Source organism: Amia ocellicauda, chromosome 1 (genome assembly GCF_036373705.1).
Source record: "Amia ocellicauda isolate fAmiCal2 chromosome 1, fAmiCal2.hap1, whole genome shotgun sequence".
In the NCBI taxonomy this organism is placed as follows: domain Eukaryota; kingdom Metazoa; phylum Chordata; class Actinopteri; order Amiiformes; family Amiidae; genus Amia; species Amia ocellicauda.
Window position 1 is genome coordinate 19,454,354 of NC_089850.1, and position 27,853 is coordinate 19,482,206.

General features: G+C 43.7%; 1 protein-coding gene across 2 annotated transcripts in view; it reads right to left on the minus strand.

Moving 5' to 3' along the window:
* Positions 1 to 1,435: 1,435 nt before the first annotated feature.
* cnsta (consortin, connexin sorting protein a) overlaps positions 1,436 to 27,853 on the minus strand; it is a 34,424-nt gene continuing 8,006 nt past the window's right edge. For both annotated transcript variants that reach the window (XM_066697825.1, XM_066697816.1), the window contains exons 2-11: positions 21,001 to 21,331; positions 20,182 to 20,384; positions 17,286 to 17,316; positions 15,724 to 15,810; positions 13,306 to 13,423; positions 12,821 to 12,842; positions 12,563 to 12,662; positions 9,704 to 10,572; positions 3,613 to 3,751; positions 1,436 to 3,301 (exon numbers count right to left, since the gene is read on the minus strand). In XM_066697825.1, the coding sequence (XP_066553922.1) occupies positions 3,093 to 3,301; positions 3,613 to 3,751; positions 9,704 to 10,572; positions 12,563 to 12,662; positions 12,821 to 12,842; positions 13,306 to 13,423; positions 15,724 to 15,810; positions 17,286 to 17,316; positions 20,182 to 20,384; positions 21,001 to 21,319 (2,097 nt within the window). In that variant the 5' untranslated portion in view covers positions 21,320 to 21,331 and the 3' untranslated portion in view covers positions 1,436 to 3,092. The remainder of the gene's footprint in view (positions 3,302 to 3,612; positions 3,752 to 9,703; positions 10,573 to 12,562; positions 12,663 to 12,820; positions 12,843 to 13,305; positions 13,424 to 15,723; positions 15,811 to 17,285; positions 17,317 to 20,181; positions 20,385 to 21,000; positions 21,332 to 27,853) is intronic.

The window sequence follows — 27,853 nt, forward strand, 5'->3', positions numbered from 1 at the left end:
GAAACCGCTTCCTCAGCCTCGCCTCAACACCCTGCCGAGAATAATACTCCTGCACTACAAAACGCCATCATCAATACTGGCTGTGTTTACGTAGAGAGACAGCAGTGAGAATCAATCAAATCAAATCCTGCTGGTTGTTTTATGTGTCTATAGACACTCAATATTACATGTGATTTAGAGTAAAACTTGTGATTCTTCTGATCACGCTCTTTTGCTATTATTAACGCTACTGATTTTACTTTTTTAATTATTTGTTGTGTGTTAGTTTTTAATGTGCTTAAGTTTCATTTTTTAATTGTAAAGTGCATTCTGATGCATTCTGATGTCCTCAACATGAGAGGCACTATATAAAATAAATGTGTTTATTATGTATTATTTTCTCCTGTGTTATGTACATCTAAATACTGTACTTAAACTAAACCATTCAGCCTAATGACATGTACTTGAAAAGGAACACTGAAGTAAGAATTCACCGAGTTATTCAACACCTCCCTGTGGAGGACCACGGTGACACTGCACATAGAGAGACAAGTAGGGAACTAAGGGTTTGGTTTGAGGGAAAATAATAAGTTCAATATTTCAAATATAAGCATAGATTACCTCACAATTTCCAAACACAAACTGATCATGTTTCACATTTCAGCAAGTTAATCAGAAAACAACAGAATATAACAATGTTGAACAGCCCAGATTATTCTCAACAGCATGCCACTTAAAATTCATAACTAGACAAGAAAAAAGGAAACACTGTAAAAGTCTCTTAATTAATTATAGTTTTTGTTATTTAATTGGTGAAGTTAATCTTGTTGTTCTTTACCCCAGAGACCGTTCCCATTTACCCTGTCTGTCCACTCCATACTGGGTAGAAGGAGTCACTTTACCCCCTCAAACCACACAGGACCCACTCTGACACCATGTGGACAGTCATGGCTGTTAAATCACAAACCACTTGATGTGAAAGAGATTCTCAAAACCTGAAACATGTTCTCCAACATACAAGGATCAAGGGAGACAAGCTGGGCCACACAGTATAGTTTCAGTCCTACAGTCTGTGCTCAGAACCTATGAGAAAATCACACATCTAATACAGAACTTTATATTCCTCTGTATAGAACTCTAACCAAGAGTCCATTGTCTCAGCTCTGATGTTAGCTGAACTCATTTACTGAGGAGAGTCTTCAGATGCAGTGGTGATTTATTCCTGGAAACTGCTCAGATGGTGTTTGGTGTCGCTTCTTTGTTCCAGTCTTACCACCACCCAATCAAAACAAGAACAAGATGTCCAACTATGACTCAGCAAAAATAAAAAGACACCCACCCACAGCTCTGAAATCTGCAAGACTTCTGGTTGCATGTCTAAGGAAGCAATATCAAGAGATTAATAAATTGATACTTCTGGTAAATAAAATCATTCAAATAAAGGAACGCCCACAAGTTTTTAAGATAACCTTCTGATTTATGTTCCCTTTGCAGCATTTACAATACAACATTTTTTTTCATAATTGTTTTTCTTTTTAAAATCTGGACATACATTAAAACGAGGTGACGCAAAAGCCGTCAGTACATGATATACACTTAAAAAGTAAAAGTTTTCCCCAAAAATGAAAATCATTGGTGTTATGCTGACATTAAAACAATTTCCAAATCGACATCTTTAAGTGGTCAAAATTGTAGACCAGGCAATGTTTCTCGTTTGTTTTCCTCCCCCTTAATAGTAAGCACAATCCAAATAAATTAATTATCATGTTGGTTTTGGAAGTGTTAACACAAAACCCAAAGTACAGTAATCACATCAAGTTCAAACAGTACAGAAAGGAACACATGCACACCAATACAGTGTCTGATTTAAAAACGATGCTGAAGTAATTCAATGTTTCTTACCACACTTAACACAAAATAAATAGCTCAGTCAGCACAATATGAAGAAACAAATCCTCTGATCCAGCCAGAGGAATTAAAAGAAAATATATATATAAAGTTTCTCTCTCTATATATATGTATGGCCCGGCTACGGACAGAGCCTTTTTGTTTGTGATCAGATTGTGTTTCTATGCCAAAAAGACTATTTTCTGTGTTATTTACCCTGAAAAGAAAAAAAATCTGTTAGTCTACTTCCATCAGTGTCAAAGAAGCCTAATTAAAATTAAGACAGCTCCCCAATACGAGAGGTAACTACAGTAATTTGAATAACAATAATAAGACTTGTTAGCCTGAGCATTTGGTATTCTTTTGCCATTATTTCATCTCATTCTATTTCCTAGCTGACCACAGACTTAAAAAAATACAAATCGTTTAAACATATTGCTTTTCTGCTCCGATGTGCTGAAAATAATCACTTAGTGCACTCTGTGGAGTAAAAGAGTCTTCTGATCCTTCCGGCCTTGCAGACCACTGCTACTTAAGAGGCTACTTAATTCAAAAGAAGGATAATGCCATTTAGTCAACCACCATCAACCTCCTGAGAGGAACACACATCTTGAAGAGACCTAAGATAAAAAAAAGATTAAAAAAAAAAAAAAAGTTTTTCCCTGTTAAAAAGTTAATGTTTTAAACTAAACACTAATAATATATTCCTTTTTTCTGTTCTGCTTCTTTTCATTGATGCGTGAAACCCGGCTTTAGCCATGTGGCTGTTTTTTTTGTCCCGACCTGTGTGGAAACGCTCCCAGCACGCATGTGGGTCCAGTGTGTCTCCACTCTGCCCATTTTCAACAGCGCTTGCCTTTGTCAAATGTGAACAATGGCGCTGAAAGTGAATGGCCGTCTCTGCCCAGCTCAGCTCCACCATGGCAGTCGTGTCCCTGTAGTCACCGGCGCTGATCCGTGGCCAATAAGACGGATCAAACTTGTGGGTCTGTTGCTAGTACGACACACGCCGGGATTTGGACTCCCTCGGGTCCGGAGACGCTGGACGGTGAGCGAGACGCCAGCATCTGTGCCAGTCACGGCATCTCCATTCTCACCAGGAAGGGGGATGGGGGGTGGGGGGCAGAGAGAAAGAGCCACAGACAAGACCGAGAACAGACCCCTTTCCCCCACGCGAAAAACACACACACTTCCTCCTCCGCCGCCTCCCCGCACCCCGAGCCGCGCTAGGAGCCGGGGGACAGCCAGTGCTTGAGCTCGTTCACTCCGTGCTGCATCTGGCTGAAGTAGAAGTCCATGTTGTGTGAGAAGTCTGTGCACACGGTGGACTCCACGTCTCCCAGGGCGCAGTACAGCGCCGTGCCGCCCATGCTGATCACCACCGTGGCCACGCACAGCAGCAGCAGCAGCAGGCAGGAGTCGCCACCCACCTCTTCTGCAGGAGAGACGGCACATGGTACAACCCATTACAGCACAGTACGGCACAGCACAGTGCAGTGCCCCGCAGCAGGGAACAGATCAGGACAGGACAGAGGCCGTTCCTCAGAGCACTGGGGTTATAGCCAACAATCACTCCTAATCAATCAGACAGACACTCTCACACAGACGCAGACACACACAGGTAACAAAGCAGTCTTTAATGTTTTAATGACTGCAGAGCAGTGTGTGACTATGTGCCCTGCTGTCCAAGCCGCTGCATCAGAAAAGAGTCCCCTGCACCCCCCACAGGAGTGCTTCTGCACTTACCCTGATCGAGACCGTCTTCAGGCTCTCTGAACCTCACTTTGCGCTTGGACGGTTGCTTGGGGGGTGGCGGGGGCTGTTCGGCTCCGTCCAGAGACCTCCGTCGTTTCAGGATGGACACTAGGCCTTCTGCGGGAGTGAACTAAGAGGGGACACAAGGCAATGAACACCTACAGCAAAGTCTGCCAGTCTGCAGCTCAATAAGTCAGCAGGACAGCGAGCCTCTGGATGCCCTGAGACTGAGAGCTGAAGTGATTGTGTCCCTGTGCTGTGTGACTCTCTATTCTTCCTCATGGTTTCCCTCATTTTAGATCTCTCTCCCGCCAGTTCTTCCCTAATGTTTGGTATGGGCTGGGGTTGAAGTGACAATAAATAAATAAAATGGAGACAATTACATTTATTTCAGTTAAGGGGTGATTTAAAAAAAAACCTGCCCATCCCCAAAGTGAGTCAGACTTACAGGGCAGTAATGGCAGTCTCCAAACACAAGGTGGAGGTATAACCCGAGCTGAAATCCCACTCATTTGTGACCAGTGAAAGCTAAGAAAAGGGCCTTTCTGAAGAGAGCTGCAAGTCACATTAATACAGAAAGGGAATCTCACTGTCAAGCACAAATCACCTTTCAAATACTACCAGCACAGTCGGAGGATTGAGCACTGAAATATGCTGGAGGAAGGGGTCCCAGTTTACAATGAGTTGACCTTTCTGTGACTTTGCTACACAAGTGTCAGCTCCAGGTCAAAGTAGCTGTTACGCCTCTCCACTCCGTGTACTGGAACATCTCGCGGTTGAGAGGGAATCAGAGACACGAAGGGAAGCAACACTTTCTATTACAAATTTATTCCAGAGCCAGAAGGAAACGCACAGAAGGAAAAGCTCCATATTCACACAAATTGTATTCACATTGTCCCTCTCTGGTTCAGTTATCCTTTACCGGGTGACTGGTTGTGTTTTGTCAACACACTGCGCACTGTGACTGTAGTACCATCCCCACCCCCAGTCGATATTTGTTTCCCATTATCTTTGAAGGTGAGGTGGCATCAAAATAAGAAATATAAAAACCTTAAATCGATCTGTCGCTTTTAAATCAGCACAATTGAGGGACCCTGCTGAGTATTGGATAGAGAGCTAAGCGGAGTGCCTGTAAGAAGGCACCACAGTCATAAAGCCAGCTGCATGCATTATTTACATGCCTCTCTGGCCCTGCAACAGGAACTGCTGATTATCAATTCTAGCCACTCCTGCTTTTTCCATTTGTGTGACACTGTGTGAATCTTAAAGAGAAACGCACAGAAACAGCCTGCCATCTATAGGCCAATCAATGTGCCAGAGCTAGCTGATGTGAGCAAAGCTAATTCTATTATTGCTCAGCTGGAAAACAGGAGCAAGTCCATCGCTGAAATGGTTTAAAGAGCCATTACCCCCCGCGCCCACCTACACCCACCACCTTCCGGCCTGCACTTCGATTTTTCCATTAATCGGAAAACATATTAAGACAAGTGCTCGGGGAGCAGCTGTTTTTAAAAGGAGTTGGGGGAAGAGGAGAGGCTCGAAGGCTGTAGAATAGATGGGCAAACCGCAGGGTCCTAAAGCAAAAGCAGAGCTGCACATTGGTTGCATGTTTAAGCATTTAGAGGCACCATTGCAACTCCTGGCACATTCAAGAACTGAGAACAGTCATTAAGTACCATCCGAACCCTGAGCAAAACCTCTGCTACCAGTGTAAGCAGCAACTTCTCACACTTTTGTGCAAGACATTAGGTAATAAAAACATTCACAACAGAATGACTATGAATGCCAGAATGACTAATACATTAAATGACCCCAAAAAAGGCAGTCATTCTCTTCTAAAACAGACAAGATACTGCATTTCACTTAACACAACATACTGCACATTCAACTTGTTTTTCAAACAGGAAAGTTCCCTCCACACTATTATACTCATTAAAAGCCGATGAGATCCAATTTAATCAGCAGAGTTAAACAGTGAGTAACTGTCACCAAGCACATCGGCAAACTGCACACACAACCAGCAGCCCTGTGTGCGTCAGAGCAGTAAGGATGTCACAACATAACACAGCGTCATTCAATGTAGTATTTTTAAATGCGTTTTTTGGTTTGTTGGGTTGTTTGTACAGAACCACACTGCATACACACTTTGCCTTTGGCATCACTCAGCTGAGCAAATGGGACTTTCATTGCAATAGACAGATTAAAAAACAAATAAACCTAGGTGGAAAATGTATGATTTATTTGAACATTTGTGTAAACAGTTCGCCTACTGCAGGTAGAGCTGCAGATCGAGAAGAGAAGATCAACAGCTGGATGTATATGCAGTACTGGATGCATTACTAACTGGGGTCAATGTCCACGGCTGTTGTTTCCGCAGTCTGAGAACAGACATGTTTATACGGGAAGTCGGGTCCAAAGGGTAACCCTGTAAGGAGCTCCTGCAGCAACGATGCAGAAACATGCTCACTATTAACTGAACAGTAAATCAATTCAGACCATCAACATGCCCTGAATAAACTTTAGATGTACAGAAAACAAAACAAAACAATCCCATTTGTCGCTATTTGATGTCTAACTGAAGTTTTTTACCTCCCTCCTTTAAATACTTATATAAAAAAAATTAGGGAAATGTTTATTTGAAACAGAGTAATAAGCCACCGTGACACATCTGGGAGAAGCGTCACTTTCAGGGGTTAAGTGACCTCTCTGATCCCTCAGGCCGGCAGCACCAGGCACTTGGTCTCCGGGTGTTAACAGTGCAGGGTTCGCAGCTGTAAATGTAAGCTGCACGGACACTGGCCAGCGTCCAGTCCACATGATTCAAGACAAGCCCGTATTTGGCAATGTTGTCTAACTGGAACCAACTGTTGTGTGCACACCAGTTACCAAGTCACTCTGTCCTCAGACTGGGACACACAGTTTGGCTCCGGTGTCTCTCTGGAGTGCCTCCAGGAGGACAGAAAGCAAAAACCAAAGAAAAAAACCAATTACATTAACTAATAGTAAGAATGATAATAATAATAATAATATAAAATGATAAACACAACCCTCCACACCCAGATTGAAGGTGCAGTCCCTGGGGCCTGTTGCCACAATGTGCACTTAACCCATCCATTTCCCTCCACAAAAACTCAGATCACACACGACAAATCAGCGAAGGGCTTTCGATCTCTAAGGGCTTTTCATTTGATGACACACCACACTTCCAGCACTGATACTAGCTGATACTCTAGGCCTGCAAACTGATAAATCAGGGAAGACTCAAACTTCTGTGCAACTGGAGTCTTGTTTCCATCCTCGTGTGGAAATCAGTGAAATAAGGCTCACATTTTTTCTAAATCAGCAAACATAAGAAAAACAAAACAAAAAACTTGCAGCTTTTAAAGTCAGAATGAAGGAGACTTGTGTGCTATACATTCCCGCAGTTGCTTGCTTTGTTGGTGCCGAGCAGAATACCCTCCCCAACGCAAAAGGGTCTGTATCACTTTCACTGTACAGCCTGGCACAGCAAGAACGAGCACACAATGTGCAGACTCACGGAGAACAACTGTCTGGGAAGATGGACGGAAGACTCCATTGGGTTTGCATAACTAAATTAATCGATCAAAATCAGTGCACTTTTGTCTTAAATTTAACAATCTGGTATAGAGCAGAAACAAACCACTCTTCCACACCACCCTGCCCCCCCCATAAAAATACTTAAATAAGCCATACAGCAAAGAAACAACAAGCCATAAATATATAGATGGTCAATTTAGATTTTAAACAGGCAGAGGTCCTGATATTTAGCAGCCCACGTTTGCTCGCTCACTTTAAACCGGATGTTGAATAGGTACCATTGCTCGAACCACTACTACACTGAGCTGTAGGCCAAGTGTCACAAGTTTCACCACACACACACGCACGCACGCACACACGCACACACACACACTTATCTTTAATGCAGCCCCTCAGAAAATTATTAGAGGAAAAGGGTTTCTTTCTCTTTAGCCTGTTCTGATCTGGATCATCCATAAAACAACTAACAAACTAATATATAAACTAAAAATGTGAGAAGGCCAAGGCTGTTTTAAGCATGTCAAATAATTGTGTCATGTAATAATACTGTAAAAACTGTAACAAGATGAACTGTCAATAACATCCCCATATTCAGAGCAAAGCGTGCATTGGAATAATGCAAACCTAATTGATTAGCTGGGCTCCCCGTTATAATCAGCTGCACGCATTCTTGAAAGTGGTTTCCCCGTTGGCTGCACTGTGCGTCTGTGTTTCATCCTCCTCCAATCACAAAATAATTACGTTAGTAGATCTGCTTCCTGACTGAGCATGTGTCAACTCAGTCCTTGTAGACATTGTACACACTAAGACTTCAGAACTCTTTGGCTAAAAGCTTGATTTCAAAAATGTTTATAATGACCCAAATATTACAAGTACATCCATCTGCCCTTTACTAACATTTTTGTTTTCATCAATGAGGATCCAGTTTTGCCTCAGCTAAGATATCCTTGAAAGTAGAGTATGCCACATATAAACTTAATATAAGGCCCATGTCCACACTTCTTGCTTATTCTAACCTTGGCAGGGAGGTGTGTTTCAAAGGTCTGTGAAACCTCTATGAAACAAATTGCTTGTCAAAGTATTTTTGGCTTTGGAAAATGAACAAAACAAAATAAAAAACATTCTTTAGCTGTCATTAAACAACAATAAAACGTATTCTATAAACACTACAGGTTCAAATTAAGGACATTTAGAATCTCATCTGAGCCTGTTTTTTTATTTTTATTTAAATGCAGAGTTTTACTGCAGAAATGTAGCTGTGGAAAGAATCCAAAAATAAACCTCAGAAATAACATGGTCCTTTCCAGTCTTCATTGTTCCCCACCCACAGGCTGTTTTCTAACAAAATGGCTGTTTCACAGAGCATATTTAATGACAAACAGCTGAGTAATTCTCAACCAGACCATGTTGACTTCACTCAGAATCGCACCAAGATTAATCGCTGAAAGGTGACGTCAACCTATTAACTTCAGTTTTTTTTTGTGTGTCCTACAGACCATGAAGACATTGTTCTGTGTCGGGAACTGGCCATTTCAGAGCTGTCTGTCTTTCTGTCTCTCTCCGTGTCTGTCTCCCCTTCTGTCTGATTCTATCCCTCATGAGCCCCTTGCTGTATGAACATCCTGGTGCATTTAAATACATTGGTCCTACGGGAAACAAAGCCACTAGTCTCACTGGTAAAACCCCTGCAGACTTGCGGTCGTTTACACACTTCAGAGTGCACACAGCTGAGTAACCCAGGGCAATGGTACAAAGGTTAAACTTCACACAAAACACAAGAAATCTACATTACTTATAACGTTCAAAGGTCAACACTTGCTGGAAAATGAGTATGTTTCAATAAAACCCCACGCAGTAAACCTCTTTAAAATTAACGGTCAGGTCTGTTAACATCAACAGAAGCACAGTAATGCCAGAATCTGGAACAGGGAGAAACGCAACACGTCGTGTATCAACAGAAAAACAGGTGGCAGCAATAACGCCCCCCGTACCCTCCCAACAACAAGAACAAAACTACATCAAACTGAACTAAAGAGCTCAGCACAGAGAGAGCACAGATCGGCGATGACTTTTCACTGCCATTCATCAGATTAAGCAGTGCGGCTAGAGAGCTGATCAAGTTAAACTTACGACTGAATACAAGGACAGCAAAAATTATCAAGACACTTTCCAGATGCGTCTGTGAGGCATAATACAATGCACCTGTCACAGTAAGATGAAAATCAATAAATAAATACATAATCCATCACAGGGAAGCTGACCAAGGTGGGCTTTTGGTTTCAGCCGATCATCAGATTGATCATGGCTACTTTTAATTTTGACAACACCTCGTGTGGAGAAACACACATAAATAAACAGACCGAGAATCAGTGCCTCTCACACCGTTCACAGAAAAACGGTGCTGGACTCTGAGGTCTGAGGAGCTGCCCTGGCTCTACGACCTATTCCAGGGGAGGCAGCATGGCAGGAGAAAAGGAAATGCATTAAAAACAAGTAAAAGTGGTAGAGAAGTGCGGCCCTGTACCTCTTCGATCTGGATGCGCTTGGCCAGGTCATCCAGGGAAGGAACCCAGTCTCCCAGCCCCACAGCCTCCTCCTCCAGCTCAGCCGAGGGCTCCTCTGCAGCGCTGGGGGTCCCCTGCTCTGCGGCTGGGGATTCCCCCGGGGCACCCTCCTCCTCCTCCACCTCCTCCTCCTCCTCCTCCTCCTCCTCTTCTCCACACCTGATGTTCTGCTCTGTGTCGGGGATCTCCACTGTGAGTCCCCCCTCCTCTGTGACCTCTCTCTCGCTCATTTCCAAGGGCTGCTGAAGAGGGGCAGCCTGAATCCCTGCCTCGCAGTCCCCGGGGTCCCTGGAGTCCAGTGAAGAAGGAGAGGGAGCACCCGGGCCTTCAGTCTCTACTCTCGGAGCCCCATCTCCGGTCTGCTCCTGCCTGCTGCGGGTCTGCGAGAACTCACATGCCGGGGGAGAGGGCGCAGCCACAGGGAGAGGCAGGCCTGGCCCAGAGTCCTCCTGCCCTGTTGAATCCTCCTCCTCCTTCCCCTCCCCTCCCTCCTCCTGTCGCTCTCCTGAGACCGGTGCTGCCGTCAGACCTTCTTCAGGGGATCTCTGCTCAGCTGCTGCTGCTGCTGCTGCTGTGGCTGAAGCATCTGGATGCAAAGAGCCGGCCTCCCCCACAACGCTCCCAGCAGGCAAAGAGTCAAAGCACAGCTGGCCAATCGGGGCGGAGGGGCTCCATTGAGTGGAGACAACTCGGTCCTGCAGCCCCATCTGCTGGCCGGCCAGGGAAACACCCGCCTCCTCTCCCAGGCTTCCCCCGGACGAGCCAGGGGCAGGGATGGGGAAGGGGACTGCTTCGGACATGCCCAGCTGCTCTGATGCCGTGATGCTATCTGGAGGTTGGGGGGAGCAAACAAGGGGGAAAGGTTCAGCTGAAGAGTTATCAGTGCCCAGACCTCCCCTCCCCCACCAACCACCCCATCTCTCCCATTGATCGGGATTTATTGCCGTGTTGCTCACCCACCGAGAACGCAAAGCAGAAAGCAGTTTAATAATGCATGGCTTCCCCCTCATCCATTGCCTCCATACACTTGTCTCTCTCAGAGTCATTTGGGATGTCGGACTCTAAAGGGGTCACACACTGTTTCTCAACTTCACTGCCTGCAGACGTAAAGGCAACTGAAGGGGATAAAATATCACCAGTGGCAGACATAACTCAAGACATACCCTGAGATTCGCTGCTAGATCGCCAAGTCTGTTTAACTGAAATATAGAATAAAATACATTAAAAATCATTAAAAAGGTCAGAGATTTATTTATCGTCGTTTCAAATGGAACAGAATGCCTTGCTTACACGTTTTGCTTTTAAATAGATAACCTGTGAAAAATCATTAAATTCTTTCAACCCAAATAAGGAATGAAAACGGATACATATATCCATGCCAGTAAAATAAAAACACAAAAAGCAACACAAACATGTTGTACACAATGTGCTTTGATTACAAAGCAGACACTATAGCACAGCATACGTTTGCCTTGTCCAGTCATCGGGCACACTGAAGCCCAGTGCTCCTAAGCCTGGTTTCTGAAGTAACTCTCCTTCCCTGTTGCACGGTGTGCGATGGTCAAGGGTACGGCTCGACACGGCTGCGTGCTGGAATATGCAGCACAGAATCGAGAGCACAGATTTCCTGCAATGAAAACCACACAAGAAAAGCTCCCCCGCTCCCCTCTCAGCCAGTAGGCGGAGAATAATAGTGGCATTCTTGTCAGTTTCATAAATCAGCGGGCGTTGTGCGAAGGACAGACCACGTGCTCCTGCCTGCGTCCCGCCCAGCGGACACTGGGCCGGCGGGGGAGTGGCAGCCGAAGGGTCCCGCTGACAGATGGCTGTCCGGGCATGAATAGGCTGGCCTGCCCGAGTGTGAAAGTGAAACCGGCCCCGCACAAAGACAGCGTTACTGACCTCAGGTAACAGAGAAGCCCCGCACACACATCAGCTGCTCTCCAGAGCCACGGGCGTCATGTTTAATGCACGTCACCCGAGACAATTTCTCAACACCAGAGAATTGTTTGTTTATTTGTTTGTTGTGTCAGTACCCCCATTCCCAATGGGAATTCGAAATATGTCTCCCTTTCTTTAACTCCCAGCAATGATTGCCCCCCCCCCGCCCCGACCCCGAGGTAGGAGCAGCAGGAGAACAAAACTAAACAGACTCCAGTAATCGGACATTTGCATAACTACATTAACTCCCCTGCACATTTGCAACTGTCAGTGTGTTTAAGAAAATGGGCAGTGAGTCAGAAAGTTATTAAAACTCCTAAATGAGCGAGGGAGGGAGGGAGGGAGACTTTCGTGAAAGGGAAAGGCTTGTCTGTGATCTTTGACTTTCCCCACCTAGCCATGTCCAGTACCTGCAGCTCTGCTCTGCTCTGCCCTGCCCCAAGAGAGAGAGAGAGAGAGAGAGAGAGAGAGAGAGAGCGCTCCAGTCCCTTCTACCCCTGACCTGTCTTGCCGTTCAAAGTGGAACGCAGGGCTTACGATCTCTGTTGCTAAGCTGCGAATAGGAGCTCCTTTGTGCTTGCTAATGTAAATTTTCTCTAAGGACAGCAGCCCCCACCCCACCACTTAATTTGCAGCACATGTTAACACTGGCAGTGCATGTGAGAGGGCTGCAAATGTTCTGGGGCTTAAAAGGAATTTACAGAGAACAACTGGCCTACAGAATTGAATACATGTATTCCGATTCACTTGAGGAACTCACACCTCTCGCGCTGTGAGGGCACCCACAGAGGACAAAGATCATGGAGGCAATTTCACATGGAACCGGATCTGCCAGCACCCTCGATCCCTGGGGTGCAAGGACCAGTTAAGACTCCTACCTGCGCCGCATACAGGAAGGCTGGAGTTGGGCTTCTTGTTTTCTCCAGGGAGCTTCTTGGTGATCAAGCTGTTTTTCAACGCATTGTCAACAGCAACAGACTGGAAAGAAAGAAACTGAGCAAATGAATAAATACTAAAATAAACAAAAGTCCAATAAGCGGGCAGTGCTGTTATAATAAGACACCTGTCTGAGAGGAGGAAAGTATGCAAATGGAGAGGGTTCACAGAGACCGGGAAACAAGAAAATGGCCCCTTACCTTTGGGATGACGAGAGCAGGCCTGTGGAAAAGCAGACACAAAGACACAAGGTAAACTGCGCTGCCCTCATGGCAACTCACAAGTGCATTTTATATTTTTTTCCCGGACATACACTGCAAATCGCATAGCGGGAGACTCGGGCTGAAGCCTGCTAGCAGTCTAATATTAGCGCGGTGCGTTTCCCAGGTCGAAACCCTATCGCCCATCTCGAATTGCTCAAAGCACAGCAGTAGACCATATGTTTCAATCATCATCCCGTGCAACAATCGGTTGCCTGGTAAGTCGGGCCCCGGGACAGGTCACTGCTGCAGGAACACGGCAGGAAGAATACCAGCTGAGATCAAAGAAATGAACACTGGGTGCACCTACAATTTCATTTTAAATATCAGACTCCATCAGAGGGATGAAATCGGTTCTCTGCTGCGACAGGCATGTGAACTTGTCTTGACTGCAGGGGTTCGGGTCTGCGCTGTTGTTTCTTTACCTCTGGTGTGTCGTGCACAGCTGTGTCAGAGTGGCAAGGTCCTCTTCTCTTAAATCCCCAAGGAGGGCCTTCCCCAAAGACTGCCTCACCAGAGAGGCCGCTGAATTCCGTTTGGATTCTGAAACCAACACCGGGATGATTAGGAAACAAACCGTGAAACACGCAGCTGTGGCCTTCTGGAAGTCTAACCTGGTAAACTGACAGTAGGATTGCTGCCTGTGGTTGTACCCTAGTTCTACTGTGGTTTCTTATGGGTTTAACAGGCCTACACTGATGTTCTACAGTCGATACAGGTACGAACCCTGGTCTGCCATAGTAACCATACCATAGAAATATAGCTCATGGTATTCCCAGTGTAGTCGAGCACAGTGAGTTATACCCCTCTGGTGCACAATTACGTCTCTCTAGCACAGAATAAAGACCTGCCCGTTGGGAGGTGACCCTAGGATCCATGGCAAACAGATACACTTGGAATCCTCTGAAACATCTGTAACTGCAATTTCAGGGCACAAACTCAGCCTTTGAAGGGCTGGAAAATGTAATTTAAAAGGACAACTGAGATGGCCCCGATATGCCTTCTGCGTATACAGTACTGTGCAAAAGTTTTAAGCAGGTGTGACAAAATGCTGTAAAGTAAGAATGCTTTCAAAGATAGACATTTTAATAGATTATATTTATCAATTAACTAAATGCAAAGTGAGTGAATAGAAGAAAAATCCAAATCAAATCCATATTTTGTGTGACCACCAAATCAGCATCAATTCTTCTAGGTACACTTGCACAGAGACAGGGATTTTGTAGGCATATAGTCAGGTGTCTGATTAAACAATTATACCACACAGGAGCTAATGATCATCAATTCAATATGCAGGTTGAAACACAATCATTAACTGAAACAGAAACAGCTGTGTAGGAGGAATAAAACTGGCTGAGGGACAGCCAAACTCAGCTAACAAGGTCATACACCATGGCAAGACTGAGCACAACAAGACACAAGGTAGTTCTACTGCACCAGCAAGGTCTCTCCCAGGCAGACATTTCAAGGTAGACAGGGGTTTCCAGATGTGCGGTCCAAGCTCTTTTGAAGAAGCACAAAGAAACAGGCAACGTAGAGGACCGTAGACGCAGTGGTCGGCCAAGGAAACTTCATGCAGCAGATGAGACACATCATGCTGACTTCCCTTCGCAATCGGAAGATGTCCAGCAGTGCCATCAGCTCAGAATTGTCAGAAAACAGTGGGACCCTGGTACACCTATCTACTGTCTGGAGAAGTCTGGTCAGAAGTGGCCTTCATGGAAGACTTGTGGCCAAAAAGCCATACCTCCGACATGGAAACAAGGCCAAACGACTCAACTATGCACGAAAACACAGGAACTGGGGTGCAGGAAAATGGCAGCAGGTACTCTAGACTAATGAATCAATTTGAAATATCTGGCTGGAGAGCGGTACACGAATGAGTGTCTGCAGGCAACAGTGAAGCATGGTGGAGGGGCTGCATTTCTGCAAATGGAGTTGGGGATTTGGTCATAATTAATGGTCTCCTCAATGCTGAGAAATACAGGCAGATACTTATCCATCATGCAGTACCTTCAGGGAAGCACCTGATTGGCCCCAAATTTATTCTGCAGCATGACAACAACCCCAGACATACAGCGACAGTCATTAAGAACTATCTTCAGCATAAAGAAGAACAAGGAGTCCTGGAAGTGATGGTACGGCCCCGACAGAGCCCTGATCTCAAATTCGAGTCTGTCTGGGATTACATGAAGAGAGAGAAGCAACTGAGGCTGCCTAAATCCACAGAAGAGCTGTGGTTAGTTCTCCAAGATGTTTGGGCCAACCTACCTGCCGAGTTCCTTCAAAAACTCTGTGCAAGTGAACCTAGAAGAATTGATGTGGTTTTGAAGGCAAAGGGTGGTCACACCAAATACTAATTTGATGTAGATTTTTCTTCTGTTCACTCACTTTGCATTTTGTTAACTGATACATCTATTAACGTCTATTTTTGAAAGCATTCTTACTTTACAGCATTTTTTCACACCTGCCTAAAACAGTACTGTACATTTTCTGTGTGGTCTTGGCAGTGTAAGAAGCATGTAGCCCAGTGTCTGTTCCACACGTGTGTGGTACCCATCATGTAGAAAACCGTTTGGGGATTTCCTGTTCCAGATTTAGTTCCAGTACCACCCATGTGTGTCTGCAGAGAAGCACGCTGTCTACCCGGGGTCTTGGACTGTAATTATCATCATATAATAAACAACCTTCATCACGGAGCCTCCAGGAAAGCCAGGCTAGTCTGAGGCCTGTGAACCCACTTCCTGTTTACATCTGCCCCATCATAGGCTGTCAACAGGGACATGTGTGGAGGAGAAAATGCAGGAGAGGAATATTTGACATCAGGGGAGGTCTCCACATACCCCACTGCTTCTGAACGGCTGACAGATTGGCCAGAAGCTGCTCATGATACAATCTCTCCAGCTGGATGAAACGCACAGCCTTTTCATCTGAGAAGGTGGTTAAGGAAAGCCACACACAGAGTCCACTGCCCAGGTTCACTGGGGTCATCTGAAAAGGTGTCAGGTGCGTGTCAGGTGTGTGTCAGGAAGAGCAGGAGCTATGAGTGACCAAGAAAGAACTCTGTTTCAGGTTGCAGCACACTACACTGCTATTCAAATTGTGTTTGTGTGACAGCGAGGTCATGTTCTCTGTGCATCTATAAAGAAAACCAATGCTGGGGACATTAAAAAAAAAAAAAATACAAATGGTCTCAAAATCGAGGACAGAGTCTGGCACAGTCCAGAAACACATCATGGCCTGGCACAGTAGAGCACACTAAAGATCAGCACAGCCTGCTTTTGAATGACACATTATCTCATTGACTAGAGGACTGCTTTTAAATATTCAATATTGCAAAAGGCTATTATGTGCCTTTAAAGTCTTTTCTATGCATTTTAATAATTGTATAATTTTCATGAATACATAAAGAAATAAAGAAAAGCTGCTTATAATTTTACTCACACCAATCAAAGGCCATAATTAGACTTATCAGAAAAATGTTCCTCCCAAGTTCAATGTGCTTAATTGTTTGTTATCTTCCAATTTAATATTTTTACAAGCACTAAACAATCTTCTGACATATCTCCCCAGCGCTCATCCCTTCTTCACCCCCCAGCAAATAAAATCGATCAGCCCTGATGGTTGAGACAGCTCTACACCGACTCGAGAGGCTGCTGCGGCTGCCTGATAAACAAGCTCACTGCTCATCGGTCAGAAATCTAAGGAAAAGGGAAATGTGCCTTGAAAGAGAAGTTCAAACAGGGCGGGAGCGGGGGAGCCATTAGGAACGTAAACACAAGGCAGTTTTAGACAACACACGTATAAACCAAACCGCTATGGGTTCTGGATTGAATAAGGTTTCGAAACATTTAAAATCAACAAAAAGGAGACGACAGACTCTAGGTCTCTCTCTCCATCTCTTGCTTACTCTCTCTCTCTTACAGTCTCTCCCTCACGCTCTCTCTCTCGGTCAAAGACAGTAACCTCTTTGAATGCCATAAAGAGACTGTGTTCAAGAGATCGAGGTATCCTCCTTTAGCTCCTCTTTACTGTGGATATCAGTGTTGAACACATGAAGCCACAATCAAATCTCAAAGCAGAAGTGGGAGGGAATTTTTAAGCCTCTCTCTGTCTCTGCTCAGTTTGATGTGAAACAGACAGACTCCAGCTGAGAAACTGTCCTGCACTCATGTCACCTCCTTCAGTAGACTTTTATATCTGCAGGATAACCTGAGCGATGTGACTGCACATGCCTTTCGGAACACAATGGACACACCTCAGATACGAGATGTCCAGAGACACCGAACCACATTGGAAAATCTTCACGGCGCTCTGCCTGAGCCTAGCGGACACAGATCGCACTGTGTCAACCCAAACACCCCCCCGCCCCTCACTGAGCGGACACTAGTCAATGAAAGGATACAGTCTTCTTCATGGAAATAAGCCTCGGCTATCTAGAAAGAGAGAAGAAACGACAACAATTAAAACTAAAAAATACCAAAGACATTGACCTTCATGAGATTTATTGAAATCTATTTTACACAGTGACACACATATGCACCCATTTAAACATACTGATACACACACACATACACACGACTTACAAGTAGAAACAGAAACAAGTGAACAGCCACTTTTCTGCATGGGCACCAAGTACAGGTAACTTGCATCCCCTTTCCTGGTGCTCCTACAGCAGCCTCTGTACAAAGCCACAGCCAGCGTTTCTGCCCCCAGCAAACACAGCGGCACTGGCGACAGATCAGCCCTGCAAGTTTCTAATAAAGTGGGAGGATGACCTCTGTGACCCTGTTTTCCTGCATGGTTGCCAACAGCAATAACAAAACATGTACATAAATATGAAGTGCCTTGTTAAAGCCCCTGAGAGATAGCCAGGCTCTTAGGAGGCAGTGCCATCACTTTGAAGGGAAGCGCTGTGTTTGTAAATAAAGAGGGCCAGCCTATAGTTCAAGAGTAGTGCCACTTCAAACCCAGGCACCCTTTACAAGCAAAAAAAAAAAAAAAAAATACAAAAGGGTCACAAACTACTTTTGTAATAGATTACAGTATTGTCATTCGTGACACAGATTAGGCACTTTGGAACGCAAAACTAAATTCAGAAGAGATTTCCTTTTTCTTGTGCATGCCCACAAAAAACAAGTTATTAATTGAAACTCCTCAAAGTTTATGTACTGTAATATTTAGAAATAAGGCTATTTCTAAGGCCGTCGATTCCATTTTGTCGTATGTCCTAACAGGTGTAGGAGGGTTTTAACACAAGTGACATAACTCCTATTACCGAACTTTAGGACCAGCCACCAGCCACAGCTCTGATCCTGAAGAGCGCAGCTCCCGGAACATGGCCGTGTGTTTCTGACTCATCGCTGCATCCAGTTCTCAACTGTGATGTTGAAAAGACACCCCCTGCTGCACAACAGGCCTTCCAGCCAGTTTCAGAGATGCAGGAATGACAGCCCGTGTTCCAGCTGAGCTTTTTGGAAACGTCTTTTTGTCCAGAAGCCTGCACTTAACACAAAAGCTAGCTGCAATATAAGGTTGGCCAACTCTTTTAATTGGAAAGACAACAGCAGCAAATGCCTCATTTTGTTTTAAAACCAGACAAAACTTAGAACAAATATATATAATCTACTGAAACATGAAAAGGGCGTACTTAGGAGAGACAATGATCGATGACTCATGGATACTGAATTTAATACAAACCCAACCTGAAAAGAAAATGTTTCTAAAACAAATTCCTTTCTAAGTACTCTTTTTCTTGTGTGAAAAGATTTGAAAATACTGCAAAATACCGTTGACACCTGTAGCTAGGCTGAACTGAATTTTAACCCTTAGATTGCATTTTTTGGTAAGCTCCCTTACAGCTTAAATTCCATTTTACCATTCACAGAGTATCACTGCCTGGCTTGGATTGCTCTATGGCTTGTCTGTGTTCTGCGCTCTCCCTTTGACCTTTAAGAAAGCCAAAAGTAAATGTAAGCCTTGCACCTACTACACTAAAGCTGGGGTTTCCAGTTCTGGTCCTGGAGAGTTCCCATCCGAACAGGATTTATAGGTCGTGCACTTAAATGCTCCATTTATAAAGACTCAAGAAAGAGTTAATTCTGACCAAGTAACCCTTTTGGCGTTTTGGTAAATTCAGTCACCAAGAGATCTTTAGGAACAAACACCCCAAAAAAACCTCCAGCACCTCAGAGACCTTCAGAGTAATGTAATCTCTGCTTTGTGGCCACGGCAGCACCTTGTTTGTGAGATACGTATCCTAGGGACAGACGGTTCTTCAAGTAGAAAGGTGTTTGGCAGCTAGATCAAAAATCTGAGGGTTGTTTTCTCTGGGGTAGCAGATGGCTCGGCCTGCAATTGCTCAACCCTGGGACGATAAGCCTGACACCACGGGAGCAGTCACCAGTTACCATAACTGTGAAGCTTATAAACTCTTTCTAAGGGATTATAAAGTATGCCTGTTCAGAGCTATTTAAGAAAAAAAATGTATTGTAAGATCTGAAACATTTCCATATAAGGATCTTGAGTCTTTGTTCTTCCCTTCTTTCCAATTTGAGGTTTCTGAACATTTCGGTTCACGTGTCAGTTCAAGAACACGAAACATGTGAGATTAGAGTGTCCAGCCCAGCGATTTTTGCATGTTTGCCAAGACGTTATGTGGAGACCTCACCAACACACACCTTGTTAAGGCAAAACTCAGAGGAGGACTGGATCCATTCAATGTCAGAGTTTAATCGAGGTCACATGTGCACTATACCTTCCCAATAAATACATTTCTGTTCTTTAACTGAGAAACTGAGGGCAGCCCTGCTGGAGTCAAACAGAACGACTCTCCTTGTTATCATACATTGGACACAATCATTCACAAAAAGCAAAGCTTTCACTTACCAAAGAAACAAATTATGCTTATTATTTTTATTGTTAATTGCTGCTAGAGAGGCCAGTCATATTAAAATTGTTACCATTTCACCAACTTTTATTTTGTTTTAATACGTTGTAAAAAGGTCTACCCGGCTGTCTAAGGGGCCAGGCAAGGATGTGTTATGGCCTCCTTCCGTTTTGTGCGCAGTGTTTTGTCACAACTTTACTACCTTTAGGTCAAGTTTGTTTTTAGTGCATCAGCAGCATTATTTTAACAGGAAGCGGTTTTTTTTTCTCTTGATGTTACTGGATTCATTACAGTTATTCGTGTTCTTTTCTCCTTCGAATGGACAACAATCTTACAATACATTAGTTTTATTTCTAGCACCATGGGGGAGCAGAACTGACTGACGGGTGTCCAGACACTGAGACAGACAGACCTGATGGAGGCTACTGGGCAGCAGGTAGTCGCTCTCTGTGCCCAGGCCCTGCAGGGAGGAGAGCAGGGCCTGCAGGGGGCCACACTGTCCCTTCTCCTGTGGACACGAGGAGATGCACGGGACGCCTTTCTCAGGGATGAGGCCCTCAGGGCTGTCAGAGATGCTCCCCGGGGATGGACACTCGGAGCTCTTAGGGAAGCCTCCTGCAAAACGCCAAAAAAACAACAGCTGTTTAAAAAACGTAATGGGACTTAATACTCTGAAGCATAAGCGGCCTTTGGAACTTTGCGATCTGTTCAAAAACCCATACAGACGTTTATGTATGTTTAGGAATTAAATCATTATTATCATTATTTTCAAAATCTAGTAGCTGGGAAGGGTTTTAATTTTTTCATCTGGAGTTGAAGTGGTTAAGTGTAATGTAAAATGTCTAGTCCTCCTCGGGGCAAGCCCCTGCTATGAAGTTTGTTTTCGGTAATCAGAGCCCTGTATTTACAGAGTTCGTCAAACTCGAGAAAAGGATGCCATGTTGGCACCAGGACCCCATAAGAATGCATTGATAATGATACAATGTTTTTGTTGTTGTGATTATTCAAATAATCGATTGTTTTATGTATAGAATAATCGATTATCATAATAATCGATAGCTGCAGCCCTACTGACAATGCCCACTAACGTTCCTCACTCCAGCACAGAAACACACTTGGGTTTGTTCCATCAGCACTTCAGTAAACCCACAGGAACAGCTCGGGCTGCTCTGCGACAGTACTCTCGTCCCGTTCCTCCAGAAACATGATAAACATTAAAACGCAGGTGTACCTGAGCCTTTGGCCTTTGTGTCGGCGCCCCGCTGGGCTGGCGTCACGGGGCTGGTGGCAGGCTGAGGACTGGGGGTGGAGGAGGCCTTCCTGTTGTTGTTGGTGTTACTGGCAGTGGTGGTGATGGGCTCCTCGTTGTTGTTGACCGTGTCCTGCTGGGAGCGTTGGCACTGCGTCGGCGACACCTCCAGCCGGTTCTTGTTCTCGTCGGCGGGCTGAGCGGCCGTGTCTCGAGGTCTGTGACCCACGTTGTTCTGGGGTTCCACTCGGCCTTTGACCTGCCCCGCTGTCTCAACCCTCTGTGTCGCCTCTTCGTCCATGTGGGCAGGGGGCTGTGGAGAACGCAGAGCTCCATTTGTGTCTGTTGGCAGTAATGCTCACGGCACACAGTTTGTAGTTTTAATTCAGATACATGAAAGTCACAGCAACACGTCAAGAATGAAGAACAAGCAAGTTGCTTATTCATATTTTTGCATTGTTTGAACTTGTTAAATTGCTTTAACTGAAACTGAAAACGTGATTAGACTCTACTTTAACTCAATTCTGTCTATAGTACTTTGCAAATACCAACAGCTGCAAAACAGTTGTAAATCTAATACGGAGGTGAAAATGTTCATGATTTACATGTTTAAAACCTATATTGAGACCAGCAATGAAGGGAATATTGAGCACAGTTTTCGAAATAATGGAGAAACAAAATGCTACAAATATTCATTCTTAGAATTGCATGACTTACAGATTCAGTAAAACTTAATTTCTACCATAGCCATTAAAATCAATCTTTCGTAGTTTCGCGCATAAATCTCAGCTTAGGGTGTTCTTGTGTGATTTACTGTAGGCATTTTTGAAAGGTGAAACTAAATGGATATCTTGGTTTTGAATCTAAAAAATGCTTTGTAAACACAGCCATGTATTTATTAATCCACAAACAAAAGTGACTTAACTAGCTAAACTACACAGTGATGTCAAAGTTCACTTTTTAAAGATATTACACATCTATCTGGTTTCACAGATGGCTGTCTTGGGCTCATACACTAAAACAAAGAGGGCAGAGAGTTCTGTCCAAAGACAGGACCCTTCATTATCTGAATTATAAGTCATGGTTCTGGGATAATACAGTGCCAGCCTAAGTAGGCCATTTTGTGCAGTAAATGCACATGATTCTGCTGTCCTCATTTCCTTCTTCAGCTAATTGCCACCTATTGACCTTGTTAATATTTTAGATCCATTAGGTACAAATCTATCCCCAGTCTGCATCAATACAGCCCCAATGAAAACGGTTTGTGTCTCCTGGTATTACAGTTAAAAGTTTCTGACTGTCCTTTAGAATAAAATGGACTATTAAAGAACCTCCAGTGGCTATTGTGTGCAAGTGTTGGCTTTAAATGATCAGATAGGATATTACTAGAGTATAAAATGAACTAAAAAAAAAAAAACAAATTGAACAGATAAACTACACACTGTGGGTACTGTACACCCCTCTCTTTCCCTCTGGCTATGCATGCATGGGTCTTATGCCTTTTTTGTGTGAGTTGTGGTTGTTTTTACAAAAAGAAAGAAAAAGAAAAGGAGGCAGTGCAAAGAGGCGTCTCTTCTAAGTCTCTCTGACAGCATGAGGAGCTCCAGGACACTTAGGTGTGTTCGCCAAGTGGACGTAATGGACTGATTGACAGCTATGAGATTGTGGAAAGCACCACTTGTACGACTGACTTTTCAGTTTCAGCAATGGGCTAACCAACACGATTGGCAGAGGGAATTCCCCTTGCCTACCTTAATGTCCAGAGGAATGTGCACGCACGTTCAGGGAGATATTGGCATTGACAAATATGCCTGCGATATTATAGAAAATAAAATAAATAATGACATTCCAGGCTTATTACTATTATTCTCACCCACTGTTTACTTTAAAGCTACATTTCCAGAATAGTGCTTTCAGCAGACATGTCTTTGGTTGGTTGTATCTGAATACATTCAACATTATCCAGCCTCTGACAAATTGTGCTTCTTATACTACAAAAGTGGTGAATACAACATACGGGAGGGAAATCAGCAGGCTAGCCAATCGCCATCACCCAGAGATAATAACTAATCAACGTCTCTGACAGGATGAGATTAAACAGGCATGTGTTGGGCCTAGATTACAACAGAGACCACATGGCATCATGGGAGATGGCATTTCATAATTCCCTCACAAGCTATCACAGGAATAAATGAGATGGAGGCTATAGAGATGTAATGGCAAAAAGGCCAAGCACTGCATAGTCCTGGGGGAACATGCCACATGAAAAATGTCCACTTCCAACAAGGTAACATCAAGGACAGACGAGAGGCAAAGAAAACCATTAAATCAAACACTCGTTACAATGCCTGCTCCTGCTGGCTGTTCCTTCAAACATGAACTGGAATCAGGCAGTATCAGACACATTGCCAACAGAGAATGGGAGTGCTATCCATGCTTATATTAAATCATATAAACACACACACACACACACACACATTATAATAATGCTGACACCAAGATTCATTTATCCTTACTTGCCTAGCTTATTCTCCCCCCATCTCCCTTCAGCTCCCCAGCAGGCTGTCTGAAACACACAATCCAATTACCAGCCTAGACAGCAGCCAGGTAAGGAAGACTGGAGTCGGCCGTGCCACCGCACACAATTCAGCGACCTTATCCTGAACTACAAATGGCCCTGTGAAGAAGAGAACTGCCCTGTTAATCATATTGCAAGGCTGCAAAAACCACTTCAGCCAGCAAGTATTTATTAATCTGGTTAAGAGGAATTCCTGTTTTTTTTCCCTCTCTACTCCTCATTGGTTCTCAGGCAGCGACAGCATCATTACATTTCCCTCGACTGCAAAAGCAGGGCCAGCGCTGCTCATGATTAAAGAGAGTTGAGGCTTTTTTTTTTTTTATCAACATAGGAGTCACCAAAGGACACTCTGGATTGCCTAGGGGGCAAACGAGTACACCTCAGTTTAGGAGCTGTGGAGTGCTGGGGAATATAAAAACTGTAGCTGCACTAGAAATAAATATATCTACATCTTAGCTCTAGCAGACCTGGGTTATATATTTAAATTGTGCAGCTGACAACAAATCCACAGATTGTCTGTGTGAGGACCAAACAAATTCACAAATCCTATATGAAGCCGAAGATATACAACTAAAAACTGAATGCAATTCCATTTCATTTAATCCCGATGTGCATGTCCTGTGCCCTCTAGCCAGGGTTAAGCACCACTCCAGTAAGCAGCCAATGTCGTGGGTATAAACTTTAATGTGGAAGCCTAGATAAGGAAATCAATATACAGATATTGTTGCATTGAAAAAAAAGACTGTTGATAGACACGATGCTACAGAAGCAATGGCATGAAAAACAAAGGCTTTTAAACTGAAGTAGAGAGACATACAAGGGTTTGGAGTCTGTGTTTTTTTACTGTTATTAAGAACGTGAACAGTCTGTGTATACTGTGAGAGACCAATGCAAATGCTGCCTTCAAAGCCTTTGCACAACTAGGAGAAATTTGTACAAATAAATAAAACACTGCGTCTCCATTCCAACGTCACGTCTGTATGAAATGTGGTTAACATTGATACAGAGCATTTGCAATTCGAAATGGTCCGACTCCATATTGCCCACAACTATTTTAGCGGCCGTAGAAGAAATCTATAAATCACGCTATCTGGCTACAGCGACTAACTTCTGACACACTCCAGTTTTTCACCCGCTGTACAGAGACCTATTAATTAAATCCATATTTAAAATATAAAGCTATTGTATTATAAACTATTCTTTATTGCACGTAACCAAAACAAAAATGTTTACATGGCAACATATCCATATTCAGATTTGTATTCACTTTCATGTTTGCATTAATATCCGTATTCATATTGGGATTATTATTGTCATACTATTATCATTTTGCATAGTCATTTAGCAGACCCATTTATCTAAAGCAACCTCTGTGTGTTTTCACAGGTTTAGACTTCACAAAGCAGTTCCAGGGGTAATAACATCACTATGAAAATTCATCAACACATGATTTTGCCCAGGTCTTGGGTGTAAATTAAAAAACATAGTGTAACACAGCGATATATTTCGTAACAATAGTTGTTGGGAAGTGATTAAAGGGACTCAGCTTCACACACAGAAGAGGATTCAAATTCTCCCAGGGATGCTAACGTGAGAATTTCACACATCATTAGCGCCAGGGTTTGTTACTTACAACTGCACAGCTACACACTAATAAGCTAAATAAGGAGAGGTGGGGGGGGACTCAGTCTAGGGTAATAACTTGCCTATTGCCTCATAGTTGACAGTCTTCTAAACCTCTAATCAAATGTGAAATTGGATTTTCCCCAGGCCGATGCCGAAACCAAGGAGAACAGAAGTGTGGAGAGAGTTACACCCGCATCTCCGTCGTGGTGCGCTAACTGTGTTACAGCAGGGATCCAACACCAGCGTGGACAGATGCCAGAAGACTCATCTAGGTCCTTTAGACAGAAGATACATACATTGTATATAACATACAAAGATGAAATAAGCAAACAAACAAATAAGTTGTAGAGATATAACAAATCAGACAATCAAACTCTATTAGACAGTTAATAGAGGACTACAAGATGAACCATGAACAGGGGCACATGCATGAAAACTGGCTTTACAGTCACACTGAAGTGAAGTGCTCTGGTGTTTTTAATGACTGCACGTCGTTTAAACCACTATCACCATTATACTGCCAATGTAATTACAGAAAGGCTAATCCATCACAAAGAACCTCAAGTTCTTGGTTTAGGGTTTATCTCACTGCAGTTATGCAGCTGAAGTGCTACATGCCATACAACTCTCTGTCTATATATTACCGTTAAATATAATAACAGTTCTAGGCTATATAATGTATCATAATACAACAACAGATAATTACGGCTTCAAGGTATTTTATTTTAACATTTGTTTTATCACAATGTGTCGTCAATTATATTTTAAGCCGACGACCTCTTATTTGAACAAATAAATCTCTGACTGAGTCTTGACTGAGCCATTGATTCTACTTGATCACTCGAACTCAAAGAGTTAACCTGCAACATTATTCACCCACCCCTCCAATCCCCTTCGAACAGTCACTTTATTTCCAATTTAGCTTTCAATTAATCAATTTCCTTGTCTCTCAATCACAAATTAAACAATTCTCGCATTAAGATGCAGATACATCTTAAAGACAACTGATTAGCACTGAAAGGAAACAAAGTGGTGACAACTGACAAGGAGGATAAACATCTAAAAGGTAAAGCCCTTTCTGTCATGAAAAGCTGAACTCGTGCTGTTCTAATAATACAAAGCTGTGTTGAGCACAACATGAACACTGTCAACCTGCTAGTGCACTGTTCCAGAAAACGAGCACGTCTGGTTTGTTTTCGCTCCCTAAGGCGCGTTCACGCCGCGGGGACACAATCCCCCTCCCTCGCCGACACCTGCCTCGTCTTCTCTGCTGGTGTAACCAGTGAGAGGGAGCCAGGTTGTAAAAAACACTGAGCTTTAGTTTACTTAATGTTCTGAAACAAGAAATCAAAAATAATAATAATAATAATAATTTAAGTATATTCTGGCCTATTTCAACATCAGACAGGATTTTAAAATGCTGGGGCACATTGACTGTTTACCTGCATAGAGGGGCACACAACAACAGGACAAGGTGGGACAAAACTCCTGAAATATCCTAAAAGTCTTCATCCAATTGTGTATTGAATCGTTCTCTGTATAGTCATGCACTGCACTCACACATTACAAGATCATGGAGGCCTACTGCCCCTTAACTATCACTTCTCTTTTTTCAATGGTGAAGATCCACCAAGTGGAATAACAACAACAGCAGCAGCAGAAGCAAGGCACTTCTTCATAATGAAAAACCCTTCCAGAGCTGACTGCCAGCTACTAAAGAGGATTTAGGCCGCATATTCCCATTACATTTGCATATGCATTTTCGGTACGCAGCTTATTCCCTTTTGTGTTAATTAATTACTTTAATTATTCTTTTTTTTCTAATTAAGACTCTGAAACTTTTTTTTGTCAAATTCTCCTCCATGATTCAATATCATCTCACTTCGCTTTCTTACACCTTGACCGTGGTTCTACAGTGCGATCCTGCAGTGTACTTTTTAAAAGGGGACAGTGAACCCTTGGACACAACCTGGACTGGCTATCTGGCTTCTGTGCCCCTGCCCCTCCATTTCATACCTGACACAGGCTTCCTACTGCTGCCCGTATTACACTGAAGACCTACCCCTCGTCTCTCCCTACATCCCCTCTCACCCTCTCCTTTCCTCCAAGGACACATCTGCCCAGACTGACTCGTGTAGACCATATTGTTCTTCTTGTGCCTTTTTAGTTTATTCACTCTAACGTGAGGCGGGTTTGTTGTTTCGTAGTGATTGTGTTCGTGCAGAACCTTGCGTTTTAGTGATGGTTAAACCACGCTCAATCCCCTTGGCTAAAGGCATCTGCTAAATCATTTCCATTCTCTGTTTGGTTAATTATTGTTTCTGTAAAATTGGCAGCAGTGTGGAGTAGCAGTTAGGGCTCTGGAGCAGAGGGTTGTTGCTTCAATCCCAGGTGGGGGACACTGCTGTTGTAACCTTCAGCAATGTATTGTACCTAGATTACTCCAGGAAAAACCCAGCTGTATAAATGGGTGACTATGTAAAAACAATGTGATGCACTGTAACAAATTGATAGTCATCCTGGATACGGGTATCTTCCAAAAAATAATATAAGAATTATTTAACACTAGTTTGGCATGTGCATTTGTTTAGAATCTCACATTACTGGAGGGAGCAAAGTTAGCTGCAGAAA